Source organism: Hydra vulgaris, chromosome 15 (assembly GCF_038396675.1).
Source record: "Hydra vulgaris chromosome 15, alternate assembly HydraT2T_AEP".
Classification (NCBI taxonomy): domain Eukaryota; kingdom Metazoa; phylum Cnidaria; class Hydrozoa; order Anthoathecata; family Hydridae; genus Hydra; species Hydra vulgaris.
The window spans coordinates 42,464,266-42,479,545 of NC_088934.1; the positions used below are offsets into that span (position 1 = coordinate 42,464,266).

General features: G+C 29.6%; 1 protein-coding gene across 14 annotated transcripts in view; it reads left to right on the forward strand.

The window, feature by feature from the left end:
• LOC100207809 (uncharacterized) overlaps positions 1-2,770 on the forward strand; it is a 40,727-nt gene extending 37,957 nt beyond the window's left edge. For all 14 annotated transcript variants that reach the window (XM_065820793.1, XM_065820791.1, XM_065820792.1 and 11 more), the window contains 5 exons: positions 675-726; positions 890-978; positions 1,054-1,764; positions 1,908-1,986; positions 2,369-2,770. In XM_065820793.1, the coding sequence (XP_065676865.1) occupies positions 675-726; positions 890-978; positions 1,054-1,764; positions 1,908-1,986; positions 2,369-2,574 (1,137 nt within the window). In that variant the 3' untranslated portion in view covers positions 2,575-2,770. The remainder of the gene's footprint in view (positions 1-674; positions 727-889; positions 979-1,053; positions 1,765-1,907; positions 1,987-2,368) is intronic.
• Positions 2,771-15,280: the final 12,510 nt, after the last annotated feature.

The window sequence follows — 15,280 nt, forward strand, 5'->3', positions numbered from 1 at the left end:
CGTTCGAAACAGATTTGTATTATTGTTTCTAAAGCAGATGGCAGACCAGAAACTATTAGAATGCATGTTTTATGTTTTTTTTTAGCAGTGTGTTTTTTTTTTTTGGTACTATCAAAAATGAATTCTTTGGATTGATCAAATCAAATCAAGTAAAAAGAATAGCTGCAAGTTTACGAAAAAAAAAATGTTCTGTCAAATTTTTGGCTGAAGTTTTTTATTTTGATTTGCAATGATTATCAGTAATGTAATCTTATATGACGTAATCAAACTGTTGTTAAATCTTATATTATAGAAGTCTATATAAAATATCTTAGTGTATATAGCGTGACTCTATATAAAATATTTTAGTGTGAGTACAAAAAATATTTAAGTTGTCACTTTAGAATGTGTTTTAGATGTACGTTACTATGTTAGAGTTTTCTAATTGAAGAAAATGCGCGATATTTAACGTAGTTGCATCGATACTGTTATAAGTGAGATATTTTTTATAGACAAAATTCAGACTATTTACAATCCGTATTTAGTATTCTAAAATTTACATATTTTGAATTAAATACCTTTAAATATACATATTTTCGATTTAATTGCAACCTAAATTTACATCAAGTTTAGAATCATTTCTGTTGCTTTTAGCAAATATTTTATAGATATTTGTTCCTTTTTATATACTTTAGAAGTTGGCATTTTTTATTGCTTTGGGTCTGGTCACACATTCTAGAAAGAGAGGTAAGTTCATAAAGTATAAATTCTCTATGGTATGTAACTATAAAAAATTATGTTTATATAATATTATATTAAAAAAAAAATCAATAGCAGTTAAAGAACTTGCATTGTAATAATTTTCAGCTTTAACTATTTGATTATTTGTTATTTCCAACTTATTTCAAAGTTCTTGAAAGTGAAATAAATATCAATCGATGGAATAAAATGTCTCTAAAAACTCATAATGGTAGACCAAAGAAAAAAGTAAAAAAAGAGGTATAACAAATCTGCTAATAATATGAAATGCGCATTATTACCTTTATTTTATGACGGTTTTTATATTTTCAATAGATTGTAGAAGATGGAAGCAGTAACGGTGATACACGTGCTAACTCTGAAATTGATTTTTACACTGGACCCATGACGCGCCATAAGCAACAAATGTTGCAAGAGCAAGAAAGCCTTTTGGAAGAAATAAAAAGAAGAAGTTTAGCTGATTCTGTAGAAGAGCAAGTTGAAGAATGCAAGTCAATAAAAAAAAATTCTATAAATTCTATCGAAAAGCCGTTCGACGACACTAAGTCAGTGAGTAAAGAAACTGCGTCCAAAAGTCGTTTATTTCCAGATGGCTTCAATAAAATGTATAAACTATATCAACCTAAGATTGTTTCTTCCCCTGAAAAAGAAAACTATAGCTCTCCAAAAGGAGACAAAGACCGAAATGCGTATTCAGAACATACTCATCATGAAGAAAACGGATTTAGACGTACTGAGCATGAAGTTTTTAAACGCGAAAAATTTCACGAAATTGATCAAGAATCTTATTGCCGCGAACCTTTGAGTAAAAGTGAATCGGAGTTTATGAAAAAAGACGATTTTGAACTGAGAAATAGATTAATTTATTCAGGAATGCAAAATAACAGAACAGCGAGAGAAAACTTATATGCGCGAAACAGTTTTGACACGCTTGATTATACAAAGTTTTATAGTAATACCGACAATGAATTTGCTAGATATCCGGTAATTTATAGTAATAACGACAATGAATCGTCTAGATATCCGGTAATTTATGTTAATAAATAAAATGTAACAAGTCAAAAAAATACATATATTTAAAGACAATGTGAACGATACTATTATTACTTAGTAATATCATTAACATTGTATTATCAGTATCCATAAATTTTTTATTTTTCACTATTTAGAACGAAGCTAGTCCTGAAAGATTTTTACCCTGGCCTGGTGTTGAGGCAATTGGTTTATCGTATAAAGCATATCACACAGGTGAGTACAGCACTACTACTATGTACTAGTAGTATATACATATAAATGCTAGTGCAATAAACATAATAATAATAAAAACATAATAATAAAAATTAACAAAGTGTGACAAACAATACAAGGTACACAAGCACAACACAAGTAATAATTTATCATAGTTTAGTAATTTGACACAATTTAATAATTTCGCTATATTTCATAATTTTAATATATAATAAATTTATAAAAATTGAAAACTATAACAAATAGTGATCGGAAAAGTCTTTTTGGCATTAAAAATAAAAAAATACAGCAAACTCAATACAAATCTATTGTATCTTCTACATCAATATTGTATAAAAAATTAAAAACTATAAGTATATAAAAATGCATTTTGTATTTCTAGATCTTGTTATGAGAAGAAACCATCTTATAAAAACCTACGAGTTTCTAAATCAAGAAGGTCGCAACGCTCTTCTGGAAAGAGAACAACTAGAAAAAGATATGATAATTTATAATGATAGACGCATGCGCATTGTTGAGCGCAGACAAAGTATGCGCCAATCTTTAGAATCCATGACTAACACCTTAAGAAACATGTCAAACTTATAACTGATATTTGGCAAGTTGAAGTTGCCATGAATTTCGACATTTGACAGCTATCTTAGTAATTCCTTAAGTGGATTTCTGCGAATATATTTCTTAAAACATTGACTAAAATTTACATTATTATCAGTGTAGATACACAAAAAATTGTATAGAAACAATTATTTACTTATTTATGCTTAGATATATTTTAATTTATAAATAATTTTTTAGTTTTTAAAATGATAACTAATGGTTTTATGTTACAAGATTCTAGTTAGCATCCGTAGTGCAAGTTGTTAGTGTCCTGATATGAACGAAAATTTTGAGGTTTGATGCCAGCTGTTCAGATGAACAAAGTAGGCGACAAAATGTTTCATCATTAAATGCTATTAAGTATAATCAAATATTGTTACGTTTAATTGCATACCTAAAGAACCATAAAAAAATGGCATTGGAAAAAATGCAGCATGGCGAGGATAAAAATACAAGAATAGAAATAGAATATAAAACAGACACTAAACAATTTAGCTCGTTTTAAAAATTGTTGGCGTAATGGCCAACAACTAACCAAAATTGAAAACTTAAAATCGTTACAACCGCACTTTGTCTTTTCTAAAGAAATAAAACTTTTCCTTTTTTTTTACGGTATTCTTGTTTAGTTATTACCTCACGATTTATAGTTATACATTATTAGCTTTTTTATATCGTATACAAGTAATATAATAAAGCATGCTACTGAAAAGAGCAAGAAAATGTTTGCATGATAACAATATTTTACATAATTATTCAGGTATTTGCCTATTTATCATTTGGCTGTTCTAGCTAATTAAGTTTTAAAAACTTAAAAATTTGCAGACGTCTCAGAGAGTTCTTATAAGTTATCGTAAGCTTTTTAAAATGTTACCAAGTAAAAATAGTAAAGAAGCCTAAGCTCGATTGAATTCATTCAAATTTTGATTTTTCGAATTTGTCGAACCTTTTTTTTGTCGAGTCAATTTCGAAATTTAAATTCAACTTTATTCAAACTAGATCTTTTCAAGTTTTGTCAAATTAATATCCATACCATTAAAAATATTTTACAGATAAATTTTACAAATTTTGTAAAAAAGTAAAATTTTATGTCACTTCATTTTACACATTTTAAATATTACTCAATGTCAATACTTTGATTAATGTTCCATCTCTGATGTTTAAAAATTAGTGTTGTTACAACTTTTAAATAATTCGACTGTCGACTAATATATTTCGATTAAATCGACTAACATATTTTCCAATGTCAACTAAAATCGGCTAGTAGGGGAAAGGCGCCTATGATGGCATACTTAACTTTGAAGCTTCATTATTCAGTATCCTGAAGACCAATAATAAAAGTTTTGATATAGATACATTCCTTGTTACATCTAGAACAATAATTACTCTGGGAGTTTTCATCAGTTTTATTTTTTTTATATTCTTATTGCAAAAAAAAGCACAAGTATGCCATCATAGGCAACCACTGCTCCTATGATGGCATAGGGGAAGATGGGGCTAGTTAGGATCGAGGGTAACTTAATGATTTCATTTAACCTTAGAGTCTTCCCTCAGAAAATCCAGAAATTACTCGAAACCATCCTAATTTACCATTTCATGCTACACACCAGCATTGTAAAATTTTGCGCATGCGCATAAGATATATTGCATTTTACGTATTTTTTGGACCAAAAAAAATTTTGGAGCATCGCTTTCTTTTAACTTTACTTAAAAATAAGTTTTTCTTATAAAAAAAAAAGGTTTTCTCAACTCGTCAATATTTCAACACCCCCAACTCGTCAGTATGCCATCATGGGTAAAAGTCATCATTTTCATTAAAACAAGCTGTGTCTGCTTTGCTCAAAAGATAAAATTAAAGTAACTATTCCACTAAATGCACAAAACTTGAATATAAAATGCATGAAAATTTCATTTCTGCACAGTTAATAGTAAAATCACAATCTTAAATATATGAAGGAAATAAAACTACAACAGCACATCCCAAAATCGATTTTCATGTAGGTCTAATCATTTTTTTACCAAAACCAATTTTAATGGAAATATGACCGGTATGCCATCATAGGCGCTATGCCATCATAGGCGCCTTTCCCCTACATTTTTGAAATCGACAATGTCAATTTAGTCGAATCATGGAAAAAGTTTTTTTTTCGAAATAAATTGTTACAAAAATAATTAAAGTAATTTATTTTCGTTATATATTTTTTAACATTCTTTTCAATATATGAAAATCACAAGCATAGCTTGAACATAAAATAAAATTATGAAATAATATCTGAATACTTTATTAGGTTTAAATGCTAACATGCTTTGAATTTTATAAAACCTATACACAAAAACCTATACACAAAAAACAGTATACAATAGTTATAATAGCACTATAAAAAATATTCCAGTTTTGGCTGCTTAAAGAAGACCCATTCAAACTTTAGAAATACGCAAAATAACAAATTATTTCAAAATGATAATTGATTTTGATAATAAATAATGTAAACAGCACTGAAATTGTATTCAAAAATAAAAACAATATTTATAGCTTAATGAACATTTTTCATAAATGAATAATTTTAATTTAAAAAAGTAAATAATTTTTTAATATTTTTAAAAATGATAATCAAATTTTATAACTTTTTTTTACTGAACGCAACAGTATTTTTTGGCACACTTAGCAATAATAAGGAACTCCCGGTGATGCTTTCTCCACCATTGTAGCATATTAACATTGGGTGGAGGAGGATCCACTAAGTTAAGGTCCCTGTTTATTTTAACTGAACGGGGCCAATGGCTGACTAAAACAGTTTTTCTTGACTTGACCTCATTTTAGACCTCATTTTAGCCCTGAAGAAACAAGATTAAATAATAATAAAAAAAATTAAAGTTTTTATAAAAGCAAATATTTTCAAATTTTTGTGTGCAAAATTTGAATTTTTAATCTTAATTTCAATACTTGCTTCAATGCTGTAACCCTCCTCATCAACATCTTAATTGCAATCCTACTCATCAACATCTTCAAGAATTTTGAAGATCTATTTTGCGCTAAACTTACGAGATATTTGAAAAACAACAAATAATTGTGCAGATTATAAAATTAATTGCAACAAACGTATGTATACATTTAGATGGTCTTTATATATGTGCAGTGAATTACCGATAGCCAGAGCCTTGAAGAACCTGTTTTGTGTTAAAGTTGTGCTAAAAAGTAGTTGAATATGTGCAGATTATATAATTAATAGCAACACGTATGTGTTGTAATAGATTGTACACGATAATAGATTGTACACGAGTACTAACGGAAAGCAAAGTGTCAAAAGACTTTTTTTTAAAATATAAACATTTATCTAGTGAATTAGAAATAAAAATAATAATTATTGTGTACCTTAATAATATACAAAACATAAAAGAAAAAATGTATGAAAAAAGGCATGTTTCAAATTGGAGGGTAGCCGATGACACATAGTTTAACCATGATTTTGCCTTTTTTTTTTACCAGTGTGACACAAATATAATATATAATTATTTAGCTTTGGACTGTTCTCAAAGCAATTAAAAAAAAATTGCCTTTAAAAATTGCCTCTGATATTTAAGGAATATAAACAAATAATATAAACATTAGCTTTTTACTAATGAAATTAAACACTTTAAAAACAATTTATTTTTTTCAAATCTAAGATCTTTTTATTTGAATTAAATGAATTACTTTTAGGTTTGAGTATTATGTTAAATTTATTAGTACTTATATAAAAAAAAGTTGCTCATTTTTAATATGTAAACGGAATAAAATGTTCGAAACCACCCTCCAAACATGTGTCCGATACCACCCGATCATACCTCATTCACAAATACTAGTTTTAAAACCAGTGATTTGAAATATTAAACGATTCTTTTTTCAATAACTATTGTAAATAAAAATGTATCTTTAATCAATAAAAAGTTATTAGTTTAAATAAAAATTAGGTATATTAATATGCGAATCAAATATAATGAATAATACATCGGTCTTCTGGTGGTGGTAAACAATATCTTGCTCTTCAAGCCAATCGCTTCGGCATATTATAATAGATATTTGGCATATCCCATATTTTCACTCAAAAATAGTTTTTATAGTATTTAACCCTTATAAAATTTTTTTTTTAATATTTTGCCTTTTAGGCGAGCGACTTAATGGAGCATCAATTTACTTTTCTTTTAATCCGTAGTTATCAAAACAATCACCAAAGACAAAAAGAATAAAGAAAATAATCAATATATTCATAATTCAATATATTCAGTTGTTGAAAGTTGTTGTTTTCTGATAAATTTGCTGTTTGATAAAATGAGTTGTTGTTTTCTGGTAAGTTTTCTGGTAAATTTTTTGTTTTATTTTTTTTGGTAATTTGAACAGATTTGTTTCTGATTTGAATTTAGTAAAAGAAAAATAATTTAACCATAATAAAGTAAAAGAAGAAATAATGGAAATTTCATTGAAAAATATCGAGAAATTAATTACAAACAAACTCAAAGAACAAGAAAAGAGTATTTTAAAAGAAACGGAGCGCCTTTTAAAAGATAAAAAATTTTTACTTGTATAAAAAGTGCACATTTAAACATAAACAAGTTAAATATAAGGCATTAGATTTGGAACACTGGTCTAGAAGGAATAATTTAAGAATACACTAAACATATGAAAAATATGGCTGAGTGAATGAAAATTAGGCTGAGTGCGAAAATGCAGTAAAGGAAATGTTCAAAAAACAACTTAAAATTAACAATGATATTATCAACTTAAAATTAACAATGATATTATCGAGGGTATACTGCCAGAACGCATGAAGTCATTTTTCATTGTTTTGAGATAATGGCAGTTTAATGAAAAAAATTTTTTCATGCAATGGTGTATATTTGAGAATGATCAATAACTTGGTATTATATAGAATATAAGGTCTGGTGCGTTTTGGAAGTGATAAAGCATATAATAATGAGTGTTTATGTTGACTTAACTCAAAACCAACAAAAAATGACTTAGTGCATTCTGGCAGTATACCCTCGTTATTATAGAAAGAGCTCATAAAATAGGTCAACCTAAAGAAGATAAGAAACCAAGAACTATTGTCAAGACAAAACAAAAATACTCAACGCTACAAAAAACTTGCGAAGAACAGGGATATACGTTAATGAGAATTTCGCTAAAGAAACGATCGAAAGCTAAAAAAAGTTGTGTGAAGAGGTCCAAAGCTGCGACTTGAAGGTAAGTATGCACTTTTAAAGTATGATAAAAATTTTCCGAGAGAATTTCGGAAGTAAATGCGTTCGTTCTTAAAAAGAACTCCTTATCAATTTATTTGTTATAACTAATCATGGCTTTAATAAGTGACCTTGAAACTCTTACCTTTAATTTTTTTGAAACCAAATTTTGTTCATTACACGAAAACTCCGACCCAGATGTTAATTATTTTCATGATACAAAAATCGAATGTTCTGACTATTATCTAAATGAATTAAAAGGAGTTCTATTTAAGAATGTTAACAAGGAAAGCGACGATCAAATTAGAATTCTACACGTAAATATCAGAAGCATTAATTGTAATTTTGAAAAGTTCCAAAATTTACTTCAGGAAACTAAATACTTTTTTAATGTTATTTGCTTAACTGAAACCTGGGCTACCTCAAACGACATTAATAAAAATTCTAATTTTTATCTTTCTCATTTTGAAATGATATCTCTTGAAAGGCAAATAAATAAGTGCGGTGGTGGAGTTCTAATTTACGTTCATGAAAATAGTCATTGTGGTAGAATTAACAATTGAGATTATTAATGAGTGAACAAAAAACATTGTAATTAGCTGTTGTTATCGATCACCAGATGGCACGAGCGAGAATTTGAGCGTGTTTTTACAGCGAAAAGTTATTGCGAAAGATAACAACGAAAACAAAAAAAACTTTCTAGTTAGTGATATCAATATGAATTATTTTGACTACAATGACGATATTTGAATCTGAAGCAATTCCTTTAATTTATTGTCCAACAAGAATAAAAAATAATTCAGCAACTTTGCTGGCAATATTATTTGTACAGACTTGTTCAACAGTGATATAAAATTGGGCATCTTAAAAACAGATATTTCAGATCACTTTCCTATTTTCCTAACCATAAACACTGACCAACCGCCTAATAATAAAGTAATAAAAAACGTTTTTTTAAACCTTTAAATATTGAGTCTTTTAAAAATCAGCTCTCATTATTACATTGGAAACACTTAAATTTTAATGAAAACGCAAACAACCTTTAACAACCTTTGAAACATTCACCTCTGTTTACGAATCTAATTTCCCAATTGTTACAATTACATTAAAAACAAAACACTTTAATAATCCCTGGATTACCAAAGGAAATCATCTGGATTACCAAAAGTCATCCAAAACTAAACAAAAGCTATACATAAAATATCTGAAAACAAAAACATCAGCTAGCGAAAAAATTTACAAAGATTACAAAAATCTTTTTGAAAAAATTAAAAAAAAACTTACTATTCAAAATTAATTAATAAAGTTAAAAATGAAAAAAAAAAAAAAAAGTTAAAAGTATTGAAAGAAATTGCTGGAAAACAAAAAACATACTCAAGCCCTTAGCCACAAATGCCTTAAGTCAATAACAATAGCTTGTATGAACCACAAATAATAGTTAATAAATATTTCACTGAAATTGGATCAACTCTGTCAAGTAAAATACCTAAAACCCAAACCTCATTTTATGATTTTTTGATACCTATTGATAAAGATATTTGCTCTAGAGAATTATCTGCCGAACTATCATTTGATGAGTTTTAAAAAGCTTTCAAATCTTTAAAAAAAAAAACAAAGCACCTGGTGCAGATGAAATAAACGGAAATATTGTTATAGATTGCTACGAACAATTAAAAAATATTCTTTTTAAAATTTTCAGAGCATCTATTTATCAAGGTATTTTTCCTAAATGGTTGAAACTTGCCAGGATTACCCCTATCCATAAAAAAGGCGAAATATCCAATATCAGTAATTATCGTCCCATCTCTGTTCTTTCTATATTTTCTAAAATTTTAGAAAGAGTTATTTTCAACAGGGTATATTTTAATAACAACAAATATTTTGATTACAACAACTTACCTTATAATAATCAGTATGGTTTCAGAAAAGGCAGTTTAACTGAACATGCCATTATTCAATTTATACATAACATCTCTGAATCTTTTGAAAAATCTCAATATGTGGGTTTACCTATCAAAAGCTTTTTATACGGTCGATCATCACATTTTAATCCTAAAAATTAAATATTATGGTTTCAACAATAGAATCTTAAAACTGTTTGAAAGCTATTTAACAAATCGAAAACAACTTATAGTAACGACGGTCAGCAAAGTGAACCCCTGAGCATAACCTGAGGTGTTCCACAAGATTCTATTTTCGGACCACTACTATTTTTAATCTATGTAAACGACTTAAACAAAGCTTCCAAATTGAAAAGTATAATGTTCGCTGATGATACTAATCTTTTCTTATCCCATACTGATATTTATGAACTCTTTTCAACTACAAACAAAGAACTCAATTACATTTCTAATTGATTCAAAGCTAATAAATTATCTTTTAACTCCTGCGCAAAAAAAGTTTTTTACCAAGTAATATGCCTCAAATTTATATTGATGAAACGATAATAAAAAAGACAAAGTTATAAAATTCTTAGGTGTTTATCTTGGTGAGAATATTACTTGGAGAAAATATATTGATCATGTAAGCACAGAAATATCGGGATTTTATACAAAGCCCGAAATTATCAACAAAAAAAACTTAACTCAACTCTATGATTCATTTATACACAATTGTATAAGTTAAGCAATCATCGCCTGGAGAAGTACGGATAAAAGTAAATTCCAACATCTTTATATTACAACATATTTATCAGAAACATGCAATCCGCGTAGTTAATTATGCGGATCGCTTTTCACATTCAAAGTATTTTTTTGATTATATGAAGGTTCTAAATGTTTATAAACTGAACATATTTAATGTCTTATGTTTTACTTTTTATGGAAAAACGATTTATCTTTATTTGTTTTTAATGACCTTTTTTTTTTAAAACCAATAAATAAGTACACATTAAGAAATACAAGTTTTTTAAATGAACTTTTTTGTACAACTAAGTTCAATCAATTTTGTATTTCATATCGTGCACTCCATCATAAAATAGTTTTACCAAATTTTGATCCTTCTAATACTCTTCCTGTTTTTAAAATTAAGTTAAAAAAATTCATTCTCTCTATGGATAACATTCTAAAATTCTACTAAAAATGTGTGTAAAATGTATTTGTTAAATCTTCAGCTTATTATTCTTATGATATTCTTTCGGAAACCTAGCTTTATATTGTTAGTATGCTGAATTGAATCATTTACGTAGTTGTATTACGACTTATGTTTATGTATCAATTTTATTACGAATTATGAATTATGTAACACGACTAACATTTAAACGTTGTTCAGAAAAATTCAACTAAAAAAAAATCGGCAAAAACATAACAAGGAAACAACTATTATTGAACTTTATTTTTTTGTAGGTTATATAAGATTAAAAGCAGTTTAATGATTTTGATGCACAACTTTTGTGTGATAGTTAGAAAAACAGGCTAGGCACATTCCAACACCACATAACTGACACTGCCAACTTGTGCGGACTCGAGTTTGGTGCCCAGCTACACATTTTTTTTTTTTTCCTGCATTAACTTTCACTAGATTGTGTCCATATAATGGATTGTTATTTGCAGTATGTTGGGGAAGTGGGTATGGGACAATTGTACTTCTAGCCACTTCAATCTCTCTTGATTGTTCGTTTAAGAAATTACTTTCACTGGAAAATAATCTACGGCTAAACTTTCCACTATAGCCATCATAAAATCTATTCTTGGCATTGGCTTATGTTTATTTGTATTGAGCTTATACAATAAATAGCTATTTAAATTGAGAAAATTTATTTATTAGTTTATTTGTATTGAGCTTATACAATAAATAGCTACCAAATAGAGAAAAAGCCACTTTAGTTGTCCATTTTATTGTTTTACACTCAGACAAGTGTACATTGAGCTGTGCATCACCCAAATCTACACCGCCCATGGTTTTATTGTAAAGGGCAACATTTGCTTTCATAACTATATTTCCTCTTCTGTTACGCATTTCAGTAAAACCTGCTTTGGCAACAGTAGATAGTAATATAGGTTTTTTTTTTACCATCTTGGTATGCCACACACAAAAAAGGACCTTTTCGATATTGGCAAATCTCCTTGTTTTTTAATTTTGATTTAATTCAAATTTCTGGTAGGCCTTTTCTTTTTCTGAGACTCTCACTGTACCTGTTGCAGTGGTCTGATGAGCATATAGATCTAATAACAGTTGAGGTGAAGTATAATAATTGTCAATACCTAAGTGATGACCTTGATGGAGGAAATTAGTCTGGCACAAAAGACAAAAAACTAAACTATAAGTCATACCATAAGCAATGGCTGCTACATCTGAGTCTTTGTCTCCTTTGTAAATTTCAAATTGACACAAATAACCATTGGTGCTGTCTGAAACACACCATAACTTAGTCCCAAATCTAGAATGACGTTTGTTTGGCATATATTGACACAGATGTGGTGTCTTTCCTTTGTAACTAACCATACTCTCATCTATAGAAATGTCTCTTTGTGGATAATAATAATAAGTAAGAAATTTGTTTATAAAATGTTCAATTAAAAACTGAATTTTATAAATTTTATCGAGTGGTTGTTAATTTGGCACATGGTTGTCTGTAAAATGAAGAAATTTTGGAACTTAAAAATTCTTCGCTGGTACAACTCTCAACATCCATACAACTTTCTTCACTGTCGCTGATTTTTAAAGCCAATTATATAAAAACAAAATAACAAAAAATGTGCTCTATTTAATGCTGTTATTTTTAATGAACGTCATAGTTTCGAAGACCACTTTTAAAGCCACGATCGTGACTCTTCGCGCCCAGCGGTATAGCCACGATCGTGGGTCGTCGCGCTTAAAGGGTTAAAATCACATAGCTTCTTTAGTTTAAGCTGTACATTAATTGTCCGGAGTTACCTACCGTCAAGGGCTACCCGGCTTTTCTCTATATATAATATAAGGGAAAGCCGGGTAGCCATAAAACATTTTCCTTTATATAAAATATAAGGGAAAATGTTTCAAGGCGTTATTGATTGTCGAGCAACAGCAGTGTCCTACAACCTGTTTTTATTCAATTGCCAATTTTTTCTGTATGTTCTATTTTTGAAAAATATTAGTTGCGTGGATCAATATCAACCAATAAACATATAGCTCTGAAAATATTAGTAGCGTTAACCAATATTAACCAATAAACGTAAAGTTCTGCTTGCTGAATTAAAATCATTAAAGTACAAATGATCTCCAACCTCTGCTTTTTGCTGTTAACAAGTTTGGAATTCGAATTGGACCTCGTTTTCAAATTTGGTCGATTTCGAAATTCGTCCGTGCTTAATCAAGTCATGTGGACAATGTATTACCTTAACAAATGCTTGGTCACATTTATAGCTTTTTGCAGCTAGATCATGTAGCGTGTGACCAAAAATTTATTATAAACGCATTTAAATAATATTCTAATTTAGGACTATAACAACACTTTGATATAGACAAAGATAACCACATGTTAGGTAGGTTAAATCCTTATAGTAGTTTAATTACTGTAGAATTTCATTTTATTTAAAGAACTTAATTTGTAAAAAAGAAAAGCCCCTTTGCTTAATGCTATGGAATTCTTATTACTGTCAAATTTTTGCCATAAAAAACATTAATTTAAAAAGGTCTTGTCTTTAGTAAAACCACCCCTAAAATTTATTGGTTACATAAAGATTGAAGAGGCTTTATTGACAAAACATTTAAAGCATCAATTTATCTTACCTATAATGTAAAGTGGATATAAGCCAGAAAAAATACATATATAAAAAATATATAAAACTACCTAACGTTCGACATATATATATACAGTATTGGACAAAACAATTGCAACCAACATCGAACAATGCTAAAAAGTGTTCCTAATTTTACATGTCTTAAAAACGAAACGAACTATACTACCTCAGCAAACAGTTCAGGAGTCTGGAGTCATAGCATGTCATGACATGAGCAATCAGGTGACAGCACACAGGCAGAATTTCGTTGACAAGTGCCATTTTGCAGCGGACAAAACAAGTGCAACTTTTTTGGTTTGTTTCATTTACTTAAGTCTGGTCCGTGTCAACGTCACGGAAATTTTTTAATAATTAAAGGAAGTATTCAGAAGTTTCCAGAAGCATGCAGAAGCTTTCAGAAGTTTCCAGAAGAAGCATCTGAAAGCATCCAGAAATATCCAGAAACATTCAGAAGCATCGAAAAGAAGCATCTAGAATCTTCCAGAACAGGTTCACACAGGTTAATTTTACTATATAAGAGACATGTAAATCGACATGTAATTCAGTCAGTATATGGAAGTCAATCAGTCAGTATTATCAAGACAGTTTATCGAAGTGAGTTTTATCAGTGTTTTATCGAAGAACATCAATACAAGAAGTGAAATACAACAAGTGTTTCATTACATCAATACAGTCCACATCCAACCAAGACGTTGTGTTTCACAGAGCATTATTTTATTATCACAAGGTAAATGTAACACGGTAAGACTTGAGAAGCGTGATTATCTATTTTTATGACTTCAAGTGCAAAAATGGCTCCCGACAGTCTTGGATTGGAACTAAGAAAGAAAATTATTGGCGATTACGTAAGTGGAATGTCACAAAAAAGTATTTGTGATAAATATCGCGTATCAAGACTAGGTTCCAAATATCGTTCTACGGGGAAGTTGGCAGCAGATAACAAAGGTGGAAGACCGCGTTCCACCACTTCTAGAGAGGATTCTATGATTGTCAGATCCATCAAGAAGGATCCCTGGATATCATCAGTCGAGATACAAAAGCAATTAGAGCTGCATGTATCGGACCGAACAATCAGACGACGTGCTGTTGAAGTCGGATTGTTTTCTCGACGCCCTGCAAAGAAACCGCTGATTTCACTAAAAGACCAGAAGAAAAGACTCCTGTTTGCTACATCTCATATTGACTGGAATGTGCAGAAATGGCGAAAAGTTCAACATCATTGGGAGCGATGACATTTGCCGTGTACGTCGACCGGCCGGAAAACGCCTCGATTTACGTTACTGCCATAAGACCGTGAAGCATGGTGGAGGCGATGTATTGGTCTGGGGGTGTTTTTATGCTAACGGTCTAGGTCCAATACATCGAAACGATGGAATAATGGACCGTTTCATGTATAAAAATATCCTGAAAGATGTTATGTTACCTCATGCTGAATGGAATATGCCAATAAAATGGGTTTTTCAGCAAGACAACGATCCGAAACACACTGCAAAAGTAGTCAAGCAGTGGTTTCAAGACAACCACCTATCGGTGATGGATTGGCCGCCTCAATCTCCGGATCTCAACCCTATCGAGAACCTGTGGGAGATCGTCAACCGCAGAATTAATCGTGAAGGTGTTCGCAATAACGATCAACTGTTTGAACAAATCCAAAAAGCCTGGGCAGCGATTCCACAAAGTTTCATTGATCACCTGATCGAATCTATGTCTCGAAGATTCAAGGCTGTGATCGACAACAAAGGATTCGCCACGAAATATTGATA